This window comes from Anarhichas minor, unplaced genomic scaffold, assembly GCF_050575085.1.
Source record: "Anarhichas minor isolate MPS153535 unplaced genomic scaffold, ASM5057508v1 ptg000010l, whole genome shotgun sequence".
Taxonomy (NCBI): domain Eukaryota; kingdom Metazoa; phylum Chordata; class Actinopteri; order Perciformes; family Anarhichadidae; genus Anarhichas; species Anarhichas minor.
The window spans coordinates 9,872,194-9,898,687 of record NW_027466456.1 but is presented as its reverse complement, the minus strand read 5'-3'; the positions used below and the strand labels follow the sequence as shown (position 1 = coordinate 9,898,687).

The 26,494-nt window shown below is 40.3% G+C and overlaps 3 protein-coding genes across 5 annotated transcripts in view; 1 reads left to right on the top strand and 2 right to left on the bottom strand.

Moving 5' to 3' along the window:
* psmd1 (proteasome 26S subunit, non-ATPase 1) overlaps positions 1-14,808 on the bottom strand; it is a 34,059-nt gene extending 19,251 nt beyond the window's left edge. The window contains exons 1-16 of one of the 3 annotated variants that reach the window (XR_012953106.1): positions 14,625-14,807; positions 14,100-14,143; positions 13,585-13,658; positions 13,009-13,178; positions 12,535-12,743; positions 12,101-12,244; positions 11,194-11,420; positions 10,650-10,710; positions 10,386-10,514; positions 10,172-10,260; positions 9,994-10,072; positions 9,727-9,900; positions 9,336-9,447; positions 8,867-9,063; positions 8,569-8,664; positions 7,977-8,041 (exon numbers count right to left, since the gene is read on the bottom strand). Coding sequence is in view for 2 of the 3 variants with exons in the window: in XM_076088099.1 (XP_075944214.1) it covers positions 7,977-8,041; positions 8,569-8,664; positions 8,867-9,063; positions 9,336-9,447; positions 9,727-9,900; positions 9,994-10,072; positions 10,172-10,260; positions 10,386-10,514; positions 10,650-10,710; positions 11,194-11,420; positions 12,101-12,244; positions 12,535-12,743; positions 13,009-13,178; positions 13,585-13,658; positions 14,100-14,143; positions 14,625-14,640 (1,886 nt within the window). In the remaining variant the exon portion in view is untranslated. Of the gene's footprint in view, positions 1-7,976; positions 8,042-8,568; positions 8,665-8,866; positions 9,064-9,335; positions 9,448-9,726; positions 9,901-9,993; positions 10,073-10,171; positions 10,261-10,385; positions 10,515-10,649; positions 10,711-11,193; positions 11,421-12,100; positions 12,245-12,534; positions 12,744-13,008; positions 13,179-13,584; positions 13,659-14,099; positions 14,144-14,624 lie in introns of all 3 variants that reach the window. The other 2 variants (XM_076088099.1, XM_076088098.1) reach the window with 2 other exon arrangements.
* htr2b (5-hydroxytryptamine (serotonin) receptor 2B, G protein-coupled) lies at positions 609-6,048 on the top strand. The gene is made up of 3 exons (XM_076088102.1): positions 609-870; positions 2,940-3,140; positions 4,077-6,048. Exons 1-3 carry the CDS (start codon positions 609-611, stop codon positions 5,024-5,026), a joined length of 1,413 nt encoding a protein of 470 aa, XP_075944217.1. The 3' UTR covers positions 5,027-6,048.
* A 679-nt stretch (positions 14,809-15,487) lies between the features above and the next one.
* LOC142946653 (uncharacterized) lies at positions 15,488-18,145 on the bottom strand. Its single transcript, XM_076088101.1, has 3 exons — positions 17,295-18,145; positions 16,552-16,656; positions 15,488-16,313 (listed from the first exon to the last, which is right to left on the bottom strand). The coding sequence occupies exons 1-3, from the start codon at positions 18,070-18,072 to the stop codon at positions 16,216-16,218; spliced, it is 981 nt and encodes a 326-aa protein (XP_075944216.1). The 5' UTR covers positions 18,073-18,145; the 3' UTR covers positions 15,488-16,215.
* Positions 18,146-26,494: the final 8,349 nt, after the last annotated feature.

Genomic DNA, 26,494 nt, shown 5'->3' with positions numbered 1-26,494 from the left:
TAAAGAATCTGTTCTTTAGTTAAAAAAGAAACAAATTGCAAAAAGCCTTACACAATTTTTCCGTATATTTTCCAACTCGTTTCCAAATATTGAAAAAGGAGTAGAGTGTGGCGACCATTACCACAATATGGTAAAGACCCTCCTTCTCTCATCTTATAAACATCTCATTATACCATTATTCAGACAAATCAAAGCGAGTGGGTAACACGGTATTGCTGTTCCTTTAACAAACCTGTTTGTTCTTTTAAGTGGCACAGTGGACGACGAGAGCATCAACTCCCTGGGACAGTGAGGACCCCTGCTAACATCTCACCGCGGAAGTACTAATCGTGTCGGGATTATTGCCAGCATTGGAGTTTGAAGTGGAAACCCGTTTGTTTTTTTAAATTCCCTCCAAACAGTGGATCCTCTACTGATTTTGAGCTACTTTCTTTTGGTTCGTCCAGTGCAACAGGGACGAAGCATCCTGTGCATTGACCTCGAGCCGTCACGCCCCCCACACTGCGTCCTTGCCCGAGGGACACAGTGACCATGCTGACCGAGTGTCCAACACCAGAAGGATCAGAGCCCCGACCCGCGCTAAGGCCCGCTGTGCCCTCTGCAGCACCATGTCTCAAGCAGTCGCAGCTGCGCTCGAGGCTAACGGCTCACAGTCTGGAGGAGAAGCCGAGGTTAAGCTGAAATGGGCCGCCCTGCTCATCGTCATGGTCATAGTCCCCACTATCGGAGGGAACATCCTGGTCATTCTCGCCGTGTCACTTGAAAGAAAGCTGCAGAACGCCACTAACTACTTTCTAATGTCGCTTGCTGTGGCTGATCTGTTGGTGGGACTCCTCGTGATGCCCGTTGCCCTCCTCACTGTTCTCTACGGTAAGTTAAGAACGGGGTCGTGCGTTGGAAAACCCGGTTTATCTTTGAAACAAACCTGTACTGCAAAATAGTAATAAATACTTGACTCGACCTGGAAAAACATCTCCCGGATACATTTCTTGGCAACATTCTAATGAAATGATAAATGACATTACCCTGACATAACACCCATAAACCATTACTAGAAAAGGACAGCAATGATTTAAAGTGAGTGTGAAGAGCGTCTGTGGGGCGACATTTTACGAAGAAAGTCCCCCATTAAATTGAAACCTTTCTTAATCTTAATATTCTACAAAGCAAAACACGCAAGCATACTTACAGCGAGGGAGGATAAAAATAGTTTGTGAGCAAGACTAGATACAATCTTGACTATCGCTAAACAAATTATTCTCGATGAAATATAATGACAGATAATGGAAAATAAACATACTACTTCCTCTGGCAGTGCTTTGGTGGCCGTTGCACAGCACTACTGGTCTGCGTGATCATTACCCATAGAAATAAAAACGGGTTTATTTTAATTCCTGTGAGTGCTGCGTAAATACAGCTGCAATGGAACCGATTCAGACTCCTATTCTCTACGCATTAACTCAACTGCAAAACACTGAGCTATGGCCAAGCTCGCCATTAATTAAACAGGAGGATAATGAGCCAGATCACAATGATGTCTCTCGCGCAGATAGGAGTGGAGTATAGCGTGATCTGTGATCTAAAAGAAAAATCATGTTTTGCATGAGAACTGTCACTCTGAAAGGCCTTCACGAGTCTGCTCACAGGTGCTGCTTTCATCTCTCCCTGATGCAGAGGCTCCATGAATAAGAACCATGCGGTTCATCGACTATTGCATCTCTACTTGTAATAAATCCGTCTATATGCGGTCCACATTGGGATCACATGGTTTATCTCACGCCCTGATGAAAAAAAAAAAACCCTAATCCTTAGGTTGAGAATAAGTGCAGTAAAGGTGTGAAAGCATTCATGCGTGCCATATTAATTATACATTTTTTTCTACTTCTCCGTTCTCTGTTCTGCTTTATGTTTATATGGCAATGAGTTTTGGTTCATTAAATACAAGCCACAAACAACAATACCACAGCATACAGAATGGTTTCAGCAGACAGTCATCTATGGAGAAAATACAGCCAATACACAGACTGAATACAAAAGAATTAAATAAACGCAGATGAGTTTAGTAAACCGACAACAACAACGCAATAACATTAATTCCTACCCACTGACCACGGCCTTGTGTAATCAGAGATCTAATACCCTCTGTGAAACAATCTTTCATTTTCAAAAGCAAACTTTCTTTTCCTTACTGTGTGTTCACATATACACAATGTAAAAACATAAAAATCTAGCGCTGGGCCCATTGCAGAGGGCTAACAAAAAGGTTACCGATTCAAAGTTTATAAATCCAATTAAACAAATAAAAATGTCACTCTTGTACAACTACTTGGACCTTTGAAGTTAGATTATTGAACTCGGCATTGGGACTAAACACATCTCAAAGTATATCTTTGGTACGTGTTTTGTCAATGAATAAGCCTTCCAGATGAAAGCTAATCAAAACTATGACTCAAAATATCCACTTGTGACTAGAAAGTGGTGCAAGGAAAAGAAGGGGAGGGTGGCATACCAAAAGATAATTATGCAAAGGAATATTTCCGACAATGTCAATGTGTGACAGGACAAATGACAGAACAATTACTTGCCAATTTTATGCCTGGAAGTGAAAATAAACACTACCGTTGAGCATCGTCTGCGGCCCATCTACATGAAGAGCTTTTAGCTCCGTAAACAGTCAGTGAACCGTCCTTTTTCCAGTAAAGTCATTCCTCACAGAGATAAACAAACACCAATCTTTTGCATGAGTGCTACTTCTAATCCCATGCCGTTGTGGTACATCTCCCATAACTGATGGTGTGCAGGACCACAATTATTTTTGGAATGAAACTATACCACACAAGTACATCGTAGAGACACAACCACAGATAAGTGATTGAAAACGACAGCTTATTGTGGAGAGCGATGAACTAATTTTAATTTGCTTCTCATCTTCTCTTTAGACTCTGACTGGCCTCTTCCGGAGCCTCTCTGCCCTATTTGGCTTTTCCTCGATGTGCTCTTCTCCACCGCATCCATCATGCACCTATGCGCCATTTCACTGGATCGCTACATTGCCATCAAGAAGCCAATCCAACACAGCCAGTACAAATCGAGAGCCAAAGCGATGGTGAAGATTGCACTGGTGTGGCTCATATCCATTTGTAAGCATAACAACTCAGATTTCCCTTAACTTTTACAATTCTGCAGGAGTCTTTACTTTGATTAGTCATTTCTCAGGAACAGTCGGATGTCTTGGCAGACCTGGTTAAAAGACAAAGAAATATTTGCCAGATGCAATAAAAGTAGATACTGTATAAAACAGCAATCTGCCAGCTGCAGTGTTTATGTGAAGGAGGTGGGGTGGTTGAGGGGATGGGACTGGATTCTCACACTTTATCAGTAACAGTGAATGAAGCCAGTCTTTAGGAGACAACCCAGTCAAAATTCATGAGCAACTGGAGTTTGCCCAAAGGGCAATGTGCCTTGTGCATCCAAAGCAAATGAAATGTGTCCCTATGTGAAAAAGTGCTGTTTTAATAATGCAAATCGTAGCTTCTGTCCATTATGTTTAACGCTAGAGTGTAAAAATATGGCCGAATTCACTGAGGCATCACTGCTCAATGCTCTATGCCCAGTACTCGGTCCACTAAAAGCACTCGGTTTGCCTGATGGATTTCATTTCATTTGAGCTTCATTTAACGACTAAAGCCAGAAGATCAGACGGAATGAAGTGAGCAGCACTTCAACTACAGTCAGAGTAAAAACTATTCTACTGTTGCTCGTATTAGGAAGGATCATAGCAAGCCTGTGCTCTGACTGTGATTAGTTTACTTGGTTTTTAAAATGCAAAAGTAAATCCTCCAATCAGAACATGCCTGGTAAAAACTGTGCTTTAATTAAACATGAATCTTTTGTGTATTTCTACGACTACCATCATACGTAGAATTAAAGTTTAACACAGGAATGTCTTTCCCTCAGATGAAAACCAAAAACTTCTGTAACTAGCGTTGAAAAAATAAATAAATAATAATAATATTACAAAAAAAAAAATAGAGCATTAATATTTGGAAATACTAACTGTCCTTCTCATTTTCCAGGTATTGCAATCCCAATTCCGATTAAGGGGCTTAAGAACCACCATCTTCCCAACGTCACCTTCAACAGTAACCACACATGCATGCTGAAAACAGACACCTTCCACAAGTTCATCATGTTTGGCTCCTTGGCGGCATTCTTCATCCCGCTGACCATCATGATGGTCATCTACCTGCTTACGGTCCAGGTGTTGCGCAAAAAGGTGTATTTGCTCAGGTCAAGGGTGACTCAGCGCTTTAGCTACCCGACAGTCTCCACAGTCTTTCAAAGGGAACAGGCTGTGACTCCCCCTCAAGCAGAGCAACTTCACAATCTGGACAGCAGACTTCCCAGGATGCAAGAAAAAACATATGCGGACGCAAGAAACTCTCCTACGAGGGATGAAATATCCTTTCGGAGAATGTCGACAATTGGCAAGAAGTCAATGCAGACTCTAAGCAATGAGCAGCGCGCCTCAAAGGTGCTCGGCATCGTCTTCCTCCTGTTCGTAGTCATGTGGTGCCCCTTTTTCATCACCAATATCACCTCTGTGCTATGCACCAGCTGTGATGTTCGTGTAATAGCCCGCCTCATGGAGATCTTTGTCTGGGTGGGTTACGTGTCATCGGGCATCAACCCGTTGGTCTACACCCTATTCAACAAAACTTTCAGGCAAGCGTTCACGCGTTACATGACCTGTAATTACAAAAACTCTGCTAGTCACGGTCCAGGAAGGCAACCGAGGGCATCAAACGCGGATCGGACCCGTACACGGATTTCATTCAGATCTTCCGTGGCAGAAAACTCTAAACTGTTCATGAAGCGTGGAATGAAGAACGGCATGGTTAGCTACCAAAGTCCACTGAGGAGCCGGCAAGAACCTGTACAGTCCTCCAGCGGTGTTTTGCTAGACACAATGCTTCTGACTGAATATGAAGGTGGTAAGCAGGAAGAACATGTTAGCCGTGTATAGAAATACCAGATAATTGAATAAAAGGGAGCACTTTAAAATGGATCATATTTATGGTCTGACCTTTTTTTTTTTTTTTTTTTTTTTTTAAATCTCTTTAAAGATGACGGCTAGCCCCACAGCTAACATTCTGAATCTGCCGTTACTCTCAATTTGATTGACAAATAGTTTAATGCCAGTGCTCACTGTAAACTAAAAGAAAAGGCAATATTATCAATTATGATCATTTCAGAAACACACATGTCATGCATAAGTCAAACTCTACTGTTATATATGTGAATATATGGTCAACATATGTCTCACTGGGCCTTTAACACAGGCCAAATGAATAATGTGAATGCTCAAAGACAGCGCATAGCGTACCAGAAGAGAGTTTGAGTATTCAAACGTTATGAAACCTTGCGATGACCTGTAACAGGTACACTAGAACACAGGAGTACGTCCTCGTCTATGAAAAATCAAAAGTCGACAAACTTCTGGCCGCCAGACAAACATGTTAGGAATGAAGACATAATGATAACTTTTAAATTCTCTGTGCAGACATGCAATGTATTCCTATGCTGATCCTTTCTCGTTGGGCTATTTGAATATGCTGTTAACCATCTCAGACCACATGCTTTTATATTTTGTTTAGACAAAAGACTCTACCTTTCAAATCTTTTCTGCAGCAGACACATAAAATACATTGCACTCTTGAAATTATACTTGTAGTATCTGCTGGACCTTTGAGGAGCACTCTTGTATGTGTATTGCAGGCTGATGTTTTGACATGTTAGACGTTTTCAAAATAAATGACTGTAAAAGAACAAAATCCAGATAAAATATAAACCTCAATGTGTTCAACTAGATATTTTCTGTGTTGCTGTTCTGAAAGAAAACTGAACAAATAGTTTATTTTACTGTCGATATCTACATTATTATGCTTCTTTATTTCAACAGTACGTAACTTTTTTTTTTTTTTTATTTATTTATTTTTTTTTATTATTTTTTTTTTTTTAAATCAGCAAATAGTAAATACCAGAATACTCATAACTCAGAAAACTGTGGGACAGTGTACTTAGCATTATATTCACAGTCCTTTTGTAGCAGTTTTGTAAGCCAGAATACGGAGGCCATAGAAATAAATAATAGTTTAAACAACATAAAAGAAACAGAGTTAATCAAATATAGAGATTTGGATAACGCTCCACCAGCTTGGTATGAGAGTTTGGAGTGTGACCGAATCAGTCTCATTGTTAACAAACATCCCTTTATAAGAATAGAGACTTAAGACAAAAGACGTTAAAGCGGACGTTTGTGTGTGCTGGTGTACATGTCGGGGGAGTGGAGGGAGTTCTCCTTGAGCCATTAGGAAGTTGGAGAACTGACTTGTTCTAGTTGAGAAGTCTTTCTAAACACAGTGAAGATTTACACAAAGTTTATCTAGCGGCCAATTGATCACGCAGAATATCACATAGCCTTGTTTGGGCTTAAAATGTACACCCTGATATTTGTTGATTGGCTGGGCGCTCTGTCTGACACAGCTCTGGTCTCCGAGTGATGAATCACTATAAATAGCTTGGGAAGAGAATGTGTGAGTTAGGGCTGGGCGGTATACTGGTTCAACTGGTATACCGGTTTCAATTTCCCGTATGATATGAATTTTTCATATACCGTCATACCAGTGCACAGCCGAAACAACTTCTGTTGCTCTTCAACAGGCAGCAAAATATATTGTTCGCTGCTAGGAGTACTACGGACGGAGCTAGTTGTCTTACCTGTATTGAGTGGGAACCCTAGTAGTCATGGTTTACTTTATAACTTTATAACAATTAACAACCCACAACTAATGCTCTTTAACAGGGTAAAACACCACGACTCAACAGTTTGTGACAGATAAACAATTTGTAGCACTAATAATTGTACATTTATAAAATTTCTCCGCCGAACTGCATGCTGGGTAAAGCTCGCTAACAGTCTGCTAACAGCTGGGAGAGGCTCTGTCACTCCAGTAACGTTACATTAAAGAACAGAAAAGAGCGATGCAGGATGAACAAAGACTGAACAATAAAAGGTATTTAGGTCAGACACATATGCAACGCTGATTACCGTAATATGTGTGGTATTTGTTATAAATATACATAGACGGTGATAAGAAGCTGCACATGTAGCGGCTTCTTCTTCTTTAAATTCCATTGGCGGATGGCAACCAACTTGCAGAGTGCATACCACCACCTACTGTACCAGAGTGTGCATTTTCAGGGTAACGTTTTCTTCACTGTTCTGATAATAAAATAATATATATATATATATATATATATAATAAATAACTAAAGAAATAAACCTAAACAACACCTACTAACAACTAAATCCTACGGTCTAATCCCGTTTCTTTCCATGGAGGGGCTTAGGACCCAGGGGAATGTAGGTGAAGAAAACAGGAAGTGACGGAACGGAAGACAGGGCACACAAACAGCTGTTCACCGCTCCTGGCCTGCCGTTTCTTTTCGGCGTTAATTAATTAATGCTTTAACACGGAAAAAAATACCGTGATATACCGTGAAACCGCCAAAATACAAAATACCGTGATATGCATTTTTGGTCATACCGCCCAGCCCTAGTGTGAGTGACAGTACGTCCAGCTTCCTCTGACACGGGAATACCGTCCATGAATACCAGGGAGTCATTGTAAATCCCACACAACAGTTCCATCTTAATTCTCCTATCACACCAGAGACAAGGTGTTCATATTCTACTACATCTCGAGTACCAAAACTAAAAAGGAGCAAAACAGAAGCAAGAATAATGAAAAACAAATGCTTCATTTTTAAAATACTACAAGGGGATTGCAATGGTTCACAAAAAAGCAGTACCGTGTCTCCAGTTTGCACAATGCTACTTCAAAAGAGAAAGTCCTCTGTTGCATGTGAGGAAAGGAGTGTTTAGAGCTCAAGTAAATAAGTCGGGTCCTTACCTGAACAAGATGAAGCCAATGGACTCGACGGCAGCCCTTCGGACATCATCATTCACGTCGCTCACCTTAAGTAAGAGAATGAAAGAACTCAAGTAACCAAAGATGATACTGAGACTCATCAAATCCTGCAATTAACTAGCTAACTTTAATAATGTAGCTCCCTTTCAGTTCACGGTGTAAAGAAATACGCTCCTCTATCACACCATCTAATAACTTCAGCTTGTATAAGGTGCCACCTACAGGACAACAAGTTTTCCACACCCCAGAAGTATGTTGCATTTGCACTGAAAGCCAAATGAATGGCATGTACATTAATTCACTTTAAAGTCATAACCCTATGTTTTTTCACGTTTAAGTTACGTGTTGCATCGTTAACCTCACAGCGAATTCAGGCACAAACACCCCCGATGTGCTATGTTAAAGCTGAATCACAATAGAGCCTAGTATGGATTATATAAACAATCATAATCACCTTATTAAACTGATTTCAATCAAGCTGCCAGCCACAGTCGTGCAGCCCTGGCTTCTGGCATCGCTTCACAGCCAAAATGATAAACCCGTCTTCTACTCTGTGAATCAATTTGTTACTTACTGCGACATGTAGCAGGCGTCGGATGGCCTTGTTGTTACCGGAGCCGCAGTAGGCCATGCCCACTGTGTACATTCCAGAGCGCCGCAGGATGGGGTCCTGTCATGGACAGTGAAGGAAAGCAGAGCTTTGAGACTTTGTGGATGGAGTCACAACTACGATCAACAAAGTTTGAGTCATTATGCACATCTAGCCGGTATAGAAGGATTCTTGGCACAACGTTAAGAGGAATAGCCTCCCTGTGTTGCATTAGGACAATAAATGATCCCAGACATGCTTTCTGGTGGCTTTTCGGCCTTACCTTGTCTCTACAGAGGCTTTCAATGAGGGTATCCGCCTCCTCCATGCGTCCGTACATGACCATAGCAATTCCCACAGCCAGACCGCGCAAGATCTTCTCGTGCTGCGTCTCCTGAGCGTAGCCCACCATGTCCTCGATGGCCTGGGCTGACTTGGAGCCCAGCATGACCAGACCCAGGGCCAGGCCTGCAGCTTCACCTGAGGGGTTACACGATATTGTCAGCATGGCTTGTTCATCAACATACGTTTACTAGTGTACACAACTAAATGACATTTAACAGTACTGCATATCAGAGACATTGGCCGATTAACATTCATACAGTAGTAGACACTTTTCTCTATATTTGTTTAGCCAAATCGGAATAATAATACTAAAGATTTTATGTTTAGTAAGCAGAGTGGTCAGGACCAAAAACTGGTTCGCCCCCCCCCTGCATTTCAGAAATGTATTTTGTCCGAGGCTGACGCACCAGTAACAGCATCATCCTGGTACAGGTTGGACTTGAGAAGGTCGTAAACATCCTGTCTGGCTGTTCCCAACGCTGCCAAGCCAAGACCGAGGGCGCCACCATGACGGACAATCTGTGAAACAGAAGAAGAAAAACAGACCATGAGAGGTGGAACACTGAAACATAAATGAAGCGCCTGAAACAGTGACTTAAACTAGCGGCTGGTCTCGGCTACAAACTTACAGCTGAGGCTTTTTGATCCTACAGCATTACACTTTTCAGAGACAAAATGTCTCATTTGATGACTCAAAAAACATGTTTCCCCTCTTTCAGCAATCATTTTGTTTGTAACATTCTCGTATATAATTGAAAAAGAACCAGCATTCAAAGTAAACGTAAAAAAAAAACTAACATCATTGCTGGCGTTCTTGAGCTGACTGAGCAGGTAGTCTATGATGTCTCCACCATGGTTGGCATGAATGAGTCCCAGAGCATACAAGCCTCCTCCCTCCTGGTAAGCCGAGCCAGGGGAGGTGTCTTTGGGCAAGTAGGTCGCCATTAACTGGAGAGCCTCCTTCTCGTGGCCCTGAAAAACACAGCATGTTATGTTCAAATTTAAATCCGGAATGGAATTCAGTATGTTTTTTAAATTTGCTGTAGATTATCATCATAGCTTTACCTTGTGGATGACACCCAGACTTGCTGTGGCTGTGAACTTTGCCCAGTTGGTGGCTCTTGCAAGCCATTCCAAGTTTTCTCTACACGGTCAAACAAAGTCATTGGTCAAATGTCCCTTTGAGTATGTATGTTTCTCTATATCTATGAAATATACAGTTCAGTTCTGCTGGCACAATCACCTGAGGAACTGGTCACTTGTGGTTCCCGTATGCATGAAGGAGTTGGCTATTACTGTGGCTGTGTGACACACCGAATTTCGAACTGCATCCTGGAGTGACAGAGAAAAAAAGAAATAAAAAGTCAGGAGGAAGCTGTAGTTTGTCGGACCATTTAAACAATAGCTTATTTATTTGTGTTCTCTAAGCCAGTCATCTTGTTGCTAGCCTACATTACCTTTGTGTTTTTGAGGATCATTAGATCTGTGTTGTTATTTCGGATTAGGAACTGCAAGTGCAGCTCGATGGCCATCTCCCCGCTAAGGATTTTGATCATCTTGGCATTCTGGTCTTTGGGCTCATCTTTCTACAGTAACACAGAGAAGCAATACGATGAGTCGTCAACCAAACCAAAGCAAAGTAGCTCTATTTAGACACAGAAAAGTTACCAGCAACGGGTATGAAAAGAGTGCTACAGCACATAACGACCCAAAGAGCGTACCGTTTCTACTGGCTTTCCAGCAGGGGAGCTGCCTGCCTTTTCATCTGTCTCCATTGCATCACTGTAACACACACACACACACACACACACACACACACAACACAAAAAAAAAAAAACTTTTCATCAGTGTTGAATCATTTGATCATAAGTAAAGTAATTTGACTCAAATGAGCCGGTGTACAGTTTAATTCACTCTCTCATGTTAACTTCTTTAGTTAGGTTATTTTCAGCAGGTATAAAACAGATACACACCAAAGAAACAAAGCTTGTCAGGCATCTACATATTCTGAATCTGAACTTGCGTAATGAACCCCCTACTGGTAAGTTCAATGTTCCACACAGTGCCTTAGGACTTGCAGACTGAGATGAATCTTTTCCTGCCATGCTTATAAATGCTGACGTTTTGGTTACTTTCCTAGCAGGTAAGTATTTTCTAGAGCTTAAATCAAAACCTTAAGAAGTGAAAAATCCCTGAGCCTTTGTGAACATGTCACCGTGCTTCAGCCCAGGTATTAGTGTGTCCTTGTTGTGTTTCCATGCCCACCTGTCTTTGTCTGGTGTGGGCACTGTGCCCGTATTTGTGGAGCCGGGGACTGAAGGGATAGGTGTTCCAACTGTGTGCAAGTTCTGGATGACGGAGGAGAGGAACTGCTGGCTGGCGCTCTCGTACAGATCAAAGCAGATCTGATAGGCCATCAGCAGGTTGTCCTCCTTCACTAGCTTCTCCAGGATGTCACTCACAGCCTGCGGGTCATCCAGGAAGATCAGGCACTAGAGAGGTGAGGAGAAAAGGTGATTAGAGGGGGATTAGGTTCAGACTCCCTTTTTGGGAAATCTAATTCCATGAAAGTAGAGAAATGCATTTAAACCGGTATAAAATATTGCCTCCAATTGGAGCACATCAATAGCTGTAGGTATAACTCAGCGCCAATACTAGTTAGCTTAAGCAAAGATATAAGATGCCACCATGAGTATAAAGCTGAACTCATGTTAAACTACACTTAGCTGCGGATTTATTAGGAATAATTCCAGAAGTGTTTTATTAGACTGCATTAGTTTTAGCTCGGTGGACAACCGAGTGTATATTGTAGGAGCATCAGCAGAGTAAATACCCAAACCCACATTCAACATTACAAGCAATCAAAGTATGACATTATTTTAAAAGTAGAAAGCGTAATAGAACATGTTAAAATGTCCTGACAACTTATTAGGGCTGAATGACCAAAAATAGTGATAGTTACTAATTTAAAAAAACATAAAGAAACTGTTCTGAAAGCATCTTTACAAATCAGGGTTTGTATTGGATTAACTCAATCAAAGATCTTATACTAAATAGTGATTGAATAGAAACTATTAGTCACATTAGTTACCAATCTTTTTATGTAGTTATCACACTGAGAAGTTGGTCAGGGAAATGATGCATAATGTGCATTTGAGGATCTGATTGTTACCTGACAGACATTGATGAAATCAGGCTTCTCCAAGTTCATGTAGAGCTTGACGAGCACCCGCAGCACCTCGTTGCGGAACTTCTTGTTCTGCATCAGGGACATGCAAACCTTCAGGCTGTAGGCAAGGAGGCCACTCACATCACTCTGCATGACAAGAGAAGCAAAACAAAAATCATTAACCTGTTTAATGAAAAGGAAGAAATGTACAATCAACAGCAGTGATCAAAATCACCATCCTGTACTGTGAAATATGTCGATGTCGCTATGACAAACACTTACTGTATTTGAATGAAGTGACTCTCTATCTCCATCAACATTTTGGGGCATTATCATGCAAAATCTGCTAGACTCTTGGACTTAGGGCTATCCTGGTGAGCGTTAACGCTAACAGTAGGTATTCCTAAACTATCTCAAATCAGCTGTGAGGGACTTACTGATTCCAAGATGGTCTTCTCAAACATGTCAAGTCGCCTGGTCTCCAGGGCGATGCCAATGGCCTGCTTGTACTTGTGGTCATCGAGGCAACGCAGGAACATTTTGTTGACAATGCCCTCAAGGCGGGGGTCAATGCTTTTCTTCTCCTCATCCTCTGGCATCTCTGCGTTCCCCACCCGCAGCTTGGTGTAGTGGTCGATGCATTTGGCTAGCAGCAAACAAAAAACAGAGGGCCTCCATTTTACTCCCGAATTAAATGAAGCAGTTAAAGTCAAAATCTTATTCCGTATGTCATTCATTGGCTTTTCCCACCAGAAAGCTGGAGGTTTGTAAGCTGGAGGTAAAAAAGGTGTTTTTTTTCCCCGTTTATGTTATTTACTTCACACTGCCTTTAGTATGAGGGTTACAGCAGTATCCAAACAACAGGAATGGCAGTTGAGTAAATGATGATGCGTTTCTGTTTGATTACTCACCAATGATGGTCTCCACATATTCTGAATCATCTGTGACTTTGAAGAGATCTCCAGCACCGAGAGCATAGTTCAGAGACTCCTCAAAGGCTCCGAGGTGGTAGAAAACCTTAGAGGCCACCAGGGCAGCAAACGATCTGCTCCGAAACGTCTCATCCTCATACAGGACCTCGCTGAGAGAAGACAACAGATGGTTACATAATGCTGAAAATCTTAACCAAAAAGAGATCTTTTTGTATTAACTATTGAGTGTAAATGATCACTTCTAAATTATATTTCTCTGTCCCGCAGAGCAGTTTTTACCAGCAAACCAAATCAAGAAGAAAACCAAAAACCAAATCACGAAGGATGCCGAGATCTGCTTCATAAGCACTGAAAAAATATTCAGTAAACTACTGGTGACTATGTGGAACATTGCACCCTGTGCATTCAGTGTGTCAAGATAGATTTCTAGATCTTTCTCCCAACTGAAGACATAGAAAGAATAAAACTAAAGAGTTGAAGTTATTGCTTCCTGATGTAACATTCTTATGTCAGATAGGGTTATAGTGTCCATTGCTTATCAATAGTAATACTTACATTTTATCGACAGATCCTGAAATCTCAGCCCAGAAGTCATTCACAATGGCATCTAGCTTCTGCAGAGCAAACTCCTGCAATGGGAAAAAGACATGTTGCCGTGTTAACCTTTTTCTTCCTGACCCATCATGCATTGGAAGTCAAACCAATGAATGCATGTGGAGGAGAGACAGACCAATGAAAGTCTTTGTTAGCCATGATGCAGTATGTGCCTCCTTTTGGGTACACAAAGAACAAGATGCCACACTCCAAACATCTAAAGAAACCTCCAGGAGCCACTCTTTAATCTGATATACTGTACATTAATACATTTTAATTAGTTTGAGAGCGTTATTAATGGGTCTTTGTGAGACCTCCCATGGAGATCCAGTGTCCTAAAATGTGTGCTTTTACAAACAAGTAAAAAACACACTCGTATGTAATCTCTTTACTTCTGTTTGACAAGATATGATCCGACATTACATATCACTATATGGGAGGTTGCCACCTTCAGGCACTCTCAAACCAGAGCTTACCTTGAGTTGTGGCTCCTCCTCATCAAGGAGGGAAATAATTCCAGCTAGAAAAGGAGAGAAACAAAAACTATTAGTATATTATTAGGTTCAAATACAGTATGTGTCTATAATCATAAAATGTCAGGATTTGATCAAAAGTTCAATATTATAATAGTATAATAATTCTTTGAGAATTATTTTGAAGATGAAAAACGTTCCTGTATATAAAAACTAACATCTTATCAAGGCTGTAGAGCTAAGATCATGTACAGTGCAATGCTACTGATGACTTGACTGTTAGCATCGACGTTACGATAACTTATTGATAATTACTGTATTTAAAACAGCCTCGCAGTAATCAAAACCGTCGCCTAGATTTAGCAAAGTCACATTTCAAGGTGTTCTTCCCTCCTGATGGTGGGTTTATAAGCTATTGCCGGTTAACGACTGACCGACAACTGCTACATTAGCCGTGTGACTCAGCTAAATCAATGGCGGCTAGCTACAGTTGCAGCTAGCAAAATAAAAGCACCTTTTATGACTTACCGGCAGATGTTATCATGATTGGCTCTTTATTCCCTCCTCAGCCCCACGATCCTTGTTCAACAGTGGAATTCCGTGCGCTTTTTCGGAGAGATAATGAAAAGAAAAGATTTGTCGTATCTGAAAATTCACAACAGTGGGGACAATCGCAGACTCTGCTACCTTCTTTTTGTCCAATGCCGCAAGTCCCCTTCCAGAGGACCTCAGTGTTGGCTGGCCTCTTTTACGCCTGATTAAAACGCAGACATATAATATTATTAATATAATATCCCCTTGGGTCTGATCAATACATAGGATTCCAGGAATATAGAATACTATCTTACAATTGTCAATCGCACTTAAAAAAAATTATGGAGATATAGTAGTAGAAAATATTTGATTTATGGACTGGCTTTTTCAAAGGGGGTCTATCAGTTGGCTCTATCAGTTGCACGGAAGGCTGTAGAGATGACTGTTGTTGGTAACAGGATGGGAATTGTAATGAATGTGATGGAGACGCTTCTGCGAGTGATGCCTCACTGCATGCAGTATTCAGAAGATAGACAGATCTTGTTTGGGGAAGTGGCCAAGTTGAGAGTGGAGACATTTGCGCTATACGCGACTTGTCTGCCATAAAATCAACATAGTAGAAGAGAAGTAGGTGGTCCATCGTGAATCTACGTTCTCTTTATACATGGATCCATGACCTACATCCATGATAGGTTTACAGAAATCAAAGGTACAATGTGGCTGTCATTTCAGTAATAATATATAAATATGACAGTACAGTGTTAATTAAGGAATTGATACTGAATTTTCAACCAAATTTCCACAGACGTCTAAAAGAATTGACAGTGAATGTCCATATAAAGAGCTGCACACTCACAAAAGCTTATATGTGTTTATTTACAAATGAATATCCTACATAAATACATAAAATGTGAAAAGTAGGTTCATCCACTTCTATTGCAGATAATGCTTTTGTCATTAGCACTCATCTAAGGCACATCATTCTAATAAATGAACATGAAAAAGGAGAAAAGATTCACAGTACTTCATCATCGCTGGATTGACATTCTGAGGCACCTTAGCGGGAAAAAGAAGCTGCTTGGTCTCTATTAATGAATACTCACTTAAGACCCTTATTATGACCGTTGATGTATCTTCCAAATAACATTCAATAAGCCTTTTGAAACCACTGGAGTTCTAAGAACCAGTTGGCAATCCAGCCCTGTTCTATGCATCATGTTAATGGTGTAGGCCTACTTATGTCATGAGCTTTTGCTTTAAACTATCCATACTGTGGTCTCAACATGTACTAAAATAACAGACACATCTCTCTGTAGGTCTCAAAAGTGGTGTTAAATGATGCAATACAGTTCATATGACTGAATAAGAGTCAGCCCAAACATACACATTAAATACATTTTAGCATTGTGCATCAGAGACGATGTGTAAATCAGCAGGACGGATTTGACAACAATCATGATAGCTCAGCAGTGGGATTATTGAGCACTATGAAGAAACACTAACATGTAGTAAGGCTCTATCAGCGTGAGGCTAACCCTTTCTTCACAGTTAAAACAGGATTGTTTGCAGGCCATGTGTCATGACATCAGCTGTCTGCTCCAGCTGACTCTCCATTCACATGAGGTCCAGCAGACAACGAGCTGACTTTCAGAGGGATGCCTTCCTCTTTACTTCCAGTGTCACCTGAAAAGCAAACATGAAAACATTGTTACTGAAATCTATATGATACAATTTGGCAGACTGGCAACCTGTAGCTATGCCTTTTGCCCATGTAGTGCTTTGGGTTAGGCTACAGTCCACTGCATCCCTGAACTAAGTTGGTGTATAAATTGGATGAAGAAAAGACGAGTTGAAAGAATCCTGTGGAAATGGAAATGTCTTCATCGCTCAGTCTAACTGAACTTTGGAACGATACTGCTACCTCTTTGCCTGCCGGTTGAGGAGTTGGTGGCCTGTCCTCTTCTCCGATCCCAGAACAAACATTGGAATGGCCAGAAAAGCTGGTTCCCTCTATCCCCGGTATTATCTGAAAGGCAATAATGAGCGTTTAACAATTTGGCAGCTTATCCAAGGGTCCGATTGTTTCATGAATGCTCCTTTTGTTCCCGGGCCTTTGCAGCCATGCCTGGGAAGAAAAATGTGAATCTCGTGGATTGACCTACATAGTGGAGCGCACTAACACAAATCACTACAGTGTTTGCCAACTATTCTCACACTGCAGTGCTCATTACTGAGCTTACAATGATCTTATCATAGGTAAATGTGTCTACTATAATATCAATACCTATCATATTCAATTAGTCACTTCTATGTTTATTCTAATTTAATCAGTAGTAATTGTGTAAATGAGTTGTAGGCTTGTGATATATCTGTACAGTAGTCTTCCCTTTAATGTGTTTTTAAACAAGTCAAAATCTGTAGTTCTTAATTTTGGCAATCTAATATTTTATGCTTCATCAAATCTGCATGGTGGCCTGGTTATTAAACACACCACGGTTCAAACTCCAAGTTGACAGATCTAGGCTGCTGACGTGTGCTTGAGCAAACGAGATAAACGGAGTTACATTATAGTAAAGCCTACACACTTGCAGGAGGCATATGTTGTCTGCAGTGGATTGATACGCGTAAAACTCAAAAGAACGTGGATGATGTCTGTTATTACACCTGCTGTTTGAGATGAGTATATAACTTTGCAGGCGTTTTTCTTGATGCTGAGCATTTTGGCCTCTGTCTTCGGGATGAAGCTGCCGACCCATACAGTCTCTGGTGACTGTTTGTGGAACACTGAGCGGATCAGGCGCTCTAGCAGTTGCGCACACTGGAGAGTCTCGGCGCTCTCCTGTCTAGTGCGTATTAATCCAATCAGAGCTGGTCGGGCGTTTCTGGCACGTTTCGTGCGCGCCTTTACGTCCTTCAGTGTCTCTTTTAAGCACAGTTCGTTGGATTGTTTGCTGATAAATGTCTGTCTGAAGATGAATATGATGATAGGAGAGTCTATGGTTCGCTTTCGGCTGTAAATGTTCGCCCTCCTTGTTGCTGTTCTCTGAGCGTTGCCATCGCGCGTTGGCTTCTTCACCTTGTCCCCGTCCTCGTCCTCTTCCCCCGGACATGCTCTCAAATCCAAATCCTTGGGCCTCGCTATTAAAGGCATGTCATTGCTTTTAACACTCTCTGGCTTGCTGCAAATGGGGTTCACACTGGCAGTCTCTCTATGACTGTTTAACGGAGCGGGTTGAGTCTGTCCATTGCTGTTCGCCGGGCTGCTGTTGGCGAACATTTCACGGATGAACTCCTGCAATATTCCAGCGTCATCCTCGTCGACCTCTTTACTTGTACAGGTATCGCTCACCAAATAAATCCGCTCTTTACCTCCGATCGAAGCTATAATCTTCTGAAACTCCCTCTCCTCCTCGGGCAGCGTGGACTCAAGGAAGGCTGCCATCCTTGCGCAAATACGTCTGCGCGGATCCGGTTTATTTACCACGAGCTGTCAAGCCAGTCACTACCCTCTTAAAGAAAACTTCCCCACGGTCACCAGGAAGGAGGTCGGGCATAGAGACGCAGCGTCGATGTCTATTGGCTGGTCCATTTGGTGGGCGGGGCCAACAGTCGTGACTGTATATACAACATCGGCTTGTTTCAAGATAATTAAGTTAAACTTTATTGGATGACTAAACTAAATATAAAACTTTGTTTGAAAAGTTGTTTCATATATATATATATATTTCACACACAATAAAATAGATATTCAGGAAAGCAGGATACCTGGGAAAACAAAAGCGAGCCACAAAAGCCTACAAAAGATTAATTATATCTTTTTTGGATCTTTTTTTTATGAAATATTAAACGTATATTTCTATAATGAAGCATCAAAATCTAGACTGCGTGTTTGTTTATGTTTGGGTGACAGAAAACAAAAAGTAAAAAAAGGTCAAAAATTAAAAGGTGTCAAGATGTTTAAAGAGCAAGAAATGTATCAGCGATAGGCGTAGTATGTTAACACAATCACACATTAAAAAGAATGTAGAATATCAACAAACAACTTTAATGGATGACTAAACTAAACACAAAAGTTAAACTCACATTAAACATCATACAACAACAAAGAAGAAAGAGTTGTTTTACAAAATAATTTCTCATAAATAATCCAAGAGATTGTGGGATAGATTTTAGATGATGAAATCAGGGCGTGGAGGTCACTCTCTTTATTCCCACTATTCTCATTGAAAAGAGTCCTGCCTTCCTTCCAATGTTGTAGATTCCTGGCTTTTCATAGAACAGAAGAAACAAAGCGAGAACAGTCATAAGCACTAACTTCAACATTTTCAATTAGCAGTCAACTTTGACTTCTTTGTAAGATCAAAAATGCCTTTCACCCTTAAACCCCCACTACATCAGCAGGCTGAGCTCTTGAGACTCTAATCCTCTAATCCACCGTCTTTAATTACAATCTGCTGTTTGTCTGATTTTCCACTGAGTTCATAAATTGAAATTCAATGACTTCAAAATTAAATGACTTCATCTACTCACCCTGTGTGGGGTTGACTCATTGTTTACTTAGGAATAAATGATGAAACCATAAAATCTGATCAAAGCCAACACAGAGGTTTGGGCCTTTGGCCTTTAGACTTGCTGAACTTTGATTAGCTGGGCGATGTGTTTGTTGTTTGGCTTTTCTTCAAACAGTATCTCATGTCATTAGCCTACAGTCCAACTGACTGACGGGGGTTACTGCTTCGCTTCTTAACTGTTGATATTCTTTTTAATCTTTACTAATAACGACGTAACTCTGTACAATCCCTCCAAACTACATACACCACACATTGTTTTACAACAAGGGAAAGCTGTATAGCAGCTCTCTCTGAAATCATAATACTTTTTACATTTTTAAACGTTTTAAAGAACACACTTCCCATTTCTATGCATTTCAAGTTATTTAAGTGTGTTAGATAACTTACTGACCTCTTTGTTCAGGTGAAGGAGGAGCTGAGGGTCAAGAAGCTCACTTGGACCGGTGAGAGAGACACGGAGAGTTAAGCGAACTGCAAAAAAAAAAAGAGAGAAGTTCTCAATGAATTGCTTTATAGTGATAATATAAAAACGAGCTTTGGTGAAATTGTCAATCGTCAATTGTCATCAATTGAAATGTGCCAAAACAATGACACGAGTGTATGTATTCAGACCTGGGCTAAATAATTGTTGCAATCTGGGATATATTGGACTGACTGGTATATTGGTGATTTTGGTCATTAATCAAATATCAGATATCAACCAGTTATTTTGTCTCTGGTAGGCTGGAGGATGTTCACCATTTCACTATTTCTAAAAAAATCGAATTCTTCAGTAATTTGACCAGTAAGATTAATTCATTTCTGAAAAGTAAATAAATTCATCTTTAACTTGGTAATACTGTACATCCCAGAGTTTTCCAAGTCAGACCACATTTCATACTCAGCAATACAAAGTCCTTTCCATTATGAATAAATCACAAGCATATGCAAGAAAGAAAAAGGAAAATGATGAAGGTTTTTAGTGACCAATGATGGAGGGATGTGTGAGCTGTGGTAAAGCTCCCAATGGCTGACTATACTGCTTCCTCCTGTCTTCTGTTCTCTTTATGGTCACAGTTGCTATCTTTAAGTGTCTGCACCTGTTCAACAACATTTCTCTCTATCTGACTGGTTTAATAAAGAATACAAAATCCCTCAAGCGTCACATCTTTTTTCATGCTTTTGCTGCCATCTTGTGGTTGAAAATGGCGCACCGTCTATCTCACCACCAAAGGCTTTACAGCTGTAGTGCAGTGTTTCGACCTAGAGTGGACTGTTACAGTGCTTTTGATTCGGGGAATTTCCCTAACAAGTGCGGCTTTTATTTAAACACTGCTAGAGCTGATATAACTCACTGCCTTTCTCAAACGAATAAAAGTTTTAAATTAGACACATACTAGTGCAGAATGACCTTTTTAAATGCTAAATATTGCTGATGTTTTTGCTCTGTACCCATCTGACACTGGAGCAAAGGGAAACAAACACGACAACGTATTTGCTGAAAGTACTCCGTCCAGGTCAACTTGTCTTCAGTTGACCGATAATATTTTTTTAAATGTCATCATGCTGTTTTGAGTTGAGTGAAGAGGTTTGGTAAAGTCTCGTAACCTGTGATTTTCTTGTCCGACACCAGATCTTTAAGAGAAGAAAGATGAGACGCGGTCAGAAACTTTGGAGGCAAAACTGATTTGTCATTGTAGGGAGAGCTGCTTCTTCTTCTTCTGACATTGTTTTCTGTCATGTTGACGTCATGTGGAGTCTGTAGGAGTGGTTGATCCTCAGATGACCTGGAGGCGGCTCCTCTACCCGACCTACACTCCCCCTGAGAACCTGAGACATTTTGTTTGGTAAAGGTTAAACCAACAGAATACCATTGCAGCATCTCTAATCCTATTTGTTTTCATTGTTCATTGTAAACTTGCATGTTTGAAACATTAGAGATTTGAAATTCGAAACCTCCGAAGAGAAAAAAGCAACACACTGATAAGAAGAATATAGCAGTGAAGGTACTTACGGATACCGTACGCAGCTTTGAATAAACAATGCCTGTCTTACAAATAAACGTGGATATTGTGATGTTCATTGCAGTTCAAGAATTTCAGTGCCATAAAATTAACTTTTCCCACTTTTCTATATCCCAACTTGTGTGCTACCACTTCATTTTGTGCTCTCCATTTCCAAGAACAACTTTCTTTTAGAAGAGAGATAATAACTTGTTCCATGTGAGTCAACGCTGTGTTTGGCCATAGATAGCTTGGCATTAATTGGACGTGTTCATAACTGCTGCTACGCTCGCTTTCGCAAAACACAACTTGTCTTGTTTGACCTAGAAATATATATAAATTACAAATGGCTGTTTTCTCTATAACACTTCATGGTCATCACTTTTAGAAACAGTTTTCTTACATTATTGTCAAATATGGACAATGCAAATTACATTTAACTGTAGAATGACAATAATTGTTCTGGTGTTATCGTAGAAAGTCAGTATGACACACAACGCTGTCAAACAGCACAAAAAGTTTTAAAATTGTGTAAATAGCTTACCAACACATATTGTTCCAAGAAGCAACAAGAAAAGCAAGTTACCAATACCAACTAAGGTCCACCTTTTGAACTGCAGCGCCCCGAAACAAGCTGTCCTCTTTGTCATGGTGAGTAAAAAGGTAAATGCAGCATTGGAGAAGGTGAAGGAACATTAGAATGCCCTAGTTTTAAACACACAGTGAACCAGACCTGGGATAGTGGGTATTACATTTCAGCCAGGTTTGGTCTCTTCACAAAGGCTGTAAGATTGGGGAGTGTTGGTCCCATGTGGGAGAAATACTAAGGAACCAGTTTTAACCGACATATAATCAGCAAGAGAGCTGCTGTACAACAAAACTATATACTTACTCAAATAGACAGGTAGACAACCAGAGAGAAAGGGGGAAATAAAGTGGGTATAGAGTGGGTAATAAAAACCAATACTCATACATCAAGAATATATACATTATTATCTGCAATAGACTGTTATTGACAGGAAACAGAACAGATTGACTGAAACAGAAATACAAACAAATACACCAAAAAAAAGAAGATGAAAGCTTAAACCATGACTTTTTGTCCCAGTTCTCAGTCAGGTGGCCCATATGTTATTATTCGGTACTGGAACTGACACGTGTCAACACATTTACTTGTTGACAATTGGAAGTAGTCAAAGTTCCGATTTGACCTACTGTCCATGATATGAACCACTGTGGACTGATGCATTATGCATGTGTGTGAGAGAGGGAGCCTTTAGCCTGTCCCATCCCAGTGCTGTGTGATTGGGCCAGCGCTGTCATAGATCAGACTGTGCTCCTCTGTTGCTCTTCAACACCTTATTACATTTCCCACTTTTTGCCATGGCGCAATAAGCAAACACACACACGCATAGTGTAGATAAAAGGAATCAGTGTGGGGAGGGGCTTGTTAAAATGTTGAGGGGATGCCATTATTGTCAGCAGGCAACATGAGAAAAGATTATCTATGTACTGGATATATTGTTTAAAATGGTGATTGTCGCAACAGATCATCTGCACTGCTCTCCTTCATGTCACGTTACATACTGGATGTACGGAATTGCTTACACATGCACGCAATTATCAAGTTCTTCCACAAGAGGGCACTTTAGGAGCCTATCAGAAGAATTATGGAGAGAGTGTATTCCTGGAAACTTTGTGATAACTTGACAGTCTGCTAATGTGTTCCTAATGCAACATTTTAATTTGCTGTTAGATTAAGTACAGTGAGGTTAACAGCTGTTCATTTGACACTTTACACTTTTACTCCTGTGGATTCCCACACAGGATTCCTACCTTTACACCTTTGTGAATCAGTTTTCTTTAATAACGTTGGTCTAACTCATGTTTATGAAATCCCTTTCTGATTTGTAATCACGATCACTGAATTTGTTGTCCAATACTGCTTTCACAGTTTCACAATTGCTTCTAGTAAAAACCTCAAAGGCTCACTTGTGTGCAACTATACATAACGGGGGCAGAAAACTGACTGAATCTAATGCTTCAACATTTTTTAAATTATGAAATTTTCTATTTATGTAAACCAGTCACAGGTTAAGCCCCTTCATAAGTAATTCAAGTAAATTGTGGTGTTAAAGTAAACAGTAAGAAATAGGCTTTGGTCTCTAAAGAGTGAAATGTGTTTGTATGTATCCCTTTAAATTATTGATGCACATGTTTCATTTGATTCTCCAGTATAACCTGTCACAGTTGACATCATTTTTCCAGAAAAGTCTGCTCAAGCTTTTCAGCAGTAAACGTTTCTGCAGACCGTTGCCCACTAGGTGGCAGTGTCTTCCTACTTAGAGTGATATTTTTTACTTGTCTCCTCTGATACTCTCAGTGAAACCACACCAAGTCCCTGGTACTGCCTCCCAAGAGGCATCATTTACTGCATGTTATTAAATACATCACCAATACCACAGTGCACCGTAAGAACAAAAATAACTAAATATTCACTCACTATCAGCATTTCAAAACAAAGCCTCTGGGCCAACTCATCTGGTTTGTAATGTCATTACTACAGAATCACTCATAGAGATCGTCTTGTGTGTGTGTATGTGTGTGTGTGTGTGTGTGTGTGTGTGTACACCACAAAGCCATCCGTTAAAGCTTTGGGACATGGGTTAGCTGGTTGAGCTGTTGATTTGTACACTGGTTGTCTGAAATCATTCAAACCACGCAGAGGTTACTTCAGAAGAAATTTCCTTCAAAAAGATGGTTCTCAATTAACAGTCGAGCGTCAGTCACACGTCAGCAGGATTGACACAGTGAAAGCTGCAGCTGCTTGTGGAAACTTCAGGCATGCAAAGGGCTGGAAAATGAATGACAGTGGCGGATTTGCACTTGTGCACTTGCTGGCGCTGCTGCTCTAAATCCTCAAACCTTTGACAAGATCCTCTGACATACGGTGCTCCCACTGAGTCTGAGTACAGTCACCACACCGTGCAGTAGGGCCCTGTGGTTGACAGACCCACTCACACAATAAGCACCACTGCTAACTTGGAGAATGACCCTGGTAGAGGCTTCACAGACACACACACTAGAAACACCCCAGTGGTGGAAAGTAAGTACTTACTATAGGTATGCATCATACTTTACTTGAGTACTGTAGTTCCATTTAAAGCTACTTTAAACTTCCACTCCACTCCATTGTACTGACAGCTGCAGTTAGTTTGTAGATTAAGATTTAATATAAATGTTTGATGAAACCACCCATTAATATAGAAATGTGTAAGCCTCAATCAGTCACAACATAAATGTGCTGCTTCACAAGGACATTTTGCTTTTGATGCTTTACAGAACAGCCAGGACTTTAACATGTATTGGAATATTTTTATAGTGTTGTATTGCTACTTTTACTTAAGTGTAATATCTGAATACTTCTTCCACCACTGACACTCACTGACACAGAGCTGACCAGATGAGTCCATAAACTAGTGATTACCAATTCAGTCCGTTTCACATATTCACATGTTAATTTAGGTGCTAAAATAAGCTTAACATTCAATGTACAGACACATCATTGTGAATGTGTTGCAACCTCATGCTGCCATCAACTGTTGATCTTTAAAAACAACTAAATGTCAATCAACGGACTACAGGCTTCTCTGTCGGTTCAGAAAATTCTACCGTTTCTGAAACATATTTGAAACCCATTAGATTACCTCAAAAGTGTATCCGTATATATTCTTTCTTGTTTTTATATTTTTTAGCATTTACATTTTTTAAAATTATTTTTCATCATCTCTCGTTTGTGTTGATCCAGTAAAAGAGACCCATGCTCCTTTACAGGCACATTTTTTAAGTGAGTTTTTTGAAACAGATTTTTTTTTTATCATGAAAGTTTGCTGTATATTTTACATTATAAATCAGCATACACAACTGATCTGTTTTTTTTAATGCAATACAAAATGTGACTAAAGCATGACAATGTGCGTTTTTAGATTATTTTGAATTCCTAACATGTATTAATTCACTGTAAGGAAAAAGATTTGAATGAGTTTTTGACCACCACTGGTCTTTCCGCTTTGAAATATATTGGTTGCTTGAGGCAGTTCATATACGACACACATAAACAAGCACGTAAAGTTTGGAAACAGCTATTGTTCTGTTTGTCAGAGGTCACAGGGTAACAAGTTAACTCGTAGGTGCAGAGACTCACAGCCCTCTGGAGCACTGTTAACCAGAAAGAGAGAAAAAAAAAAATAGCAAACACAAGTGTCCTCCAGGAGTCCTGCTTCTCTTCTCTCCATCCTTTCTCCAGGGCTGAGACATTTACAAAGCCAAACAAACAGCCCACTGTAAGCAACTTTTCCAGCCCAGTGGGCCTGGACACAGAGGACTTGTCCTCAGAGAGAGACTAGGGATAGGGGGGCACGGCACAGATGGTAACACCTTGAATACGTCAGGCTAAACCTACAATGCATGACAGGTCGGAGGTCACCAGAGTCGACAAGCTCCACAGACCGAGTGGAAGATGATGCGAGGTAATTAAGTTGGAAGCGGCCTGTAAGATCTTTCTGGTCTCGCAAAGAACAGCAAAACACAAAAAAACTAAACGCTGAGGGAATTCATCAGGAATCAGGGAATTAGATTAAAATCTAATCACAAATGTTAATAGATAATTGTACAGATTTACTAGATTTCAGTTATGATTATTTGAGTTGTGTGTACTCTTGTTCGGTGCTTTGAAAGTATTTACTTTGTGAATCAGTTTCGGAAATGTAATGTAATAATAAGAAATTAAATGATCTACCAGGATGCATTTCAAACTTCATATTTTCACATCTATTGTAGTTTATTTTGAGTAATCATCAAAATAAGAATCCTGACTCCAGAATAAACCTGAATACCGGTAAACCAAAACATTTAAGTTAAATATTACTGTTATTTATCTCTGATTGTACTCTGGGGATGACACGCACAAACCATGGCCAAAGTGACATTCATGTTAGAATTTGGCAGCTTTTCATTGGCCAAATGGAAAATCACACCAGTTGTATAACTGAGAAGCGTTCTTCCTGTTTCCGCCAGAACTTTGAAGAATAGTAATTTCATGTCATCATTCAGGGAACACGACTTAAAGGTAACACATACGCCGCATCTACAAATGCCAACAGATTCTGCCTTTGTATTTTGTAATGAACTGACATTGTTATGAATATTGTGCAGTTATGACACATTACCATGAGACAACAATAGAGACATATTTTTGTCGAGGTCACGGCCTTATTTGAAAGTGAATGTATATTTCAGTTTGCCATCTTTA

Excerpts from the sequence above, each read along its gene's own strand:
- LOC142946653 (XM_076088101.1), bottom strand. The coding sequence starts at position 18,072 with ATGGCAGCCTTCCTTGAGTCCACGCTGCCCGAGGAGGAGAGGGAGTTT. Across the intron at positions 16,657-17,294 it reads ATACTCATCTCAAACAGCAG|ATAATACCGGGGATAGAGGG; the intron begins GTGTAATAACAG and ends ATTGCCTTTCAG. Across the intron at positions 16,314-16,551 it reads CTCAACCGGCAGGCAAAGAG|GTGACACTGGAAGTAAAGAG; the intron begins GTAGCAGTATCG and ends TTTGCTTTTCAG.
- htr2b (XM_076088102.1), top strand. The coding sequence starts at position 609 with ATGTCTCAAGCAGTCGCAGCTGCGCTCGAGGCTAACGGCTCACAGTCT. Across the intron at positions 871-2,939 it reads CCTCCTCACTGTTCTCTACG|ACTCTGACTGGCCTCTTCCG; the intron begins GTAAGTTAAGAA and ends TCTTCTCTTTAG. Across the intron at positions 3,141-4,076 it reads GGTGTGGCTCATATCCATTT|GTATTGCAATCCCAATTCCG; the intron begins GTAAGCATAACA and ends CTCATTTTCCAG.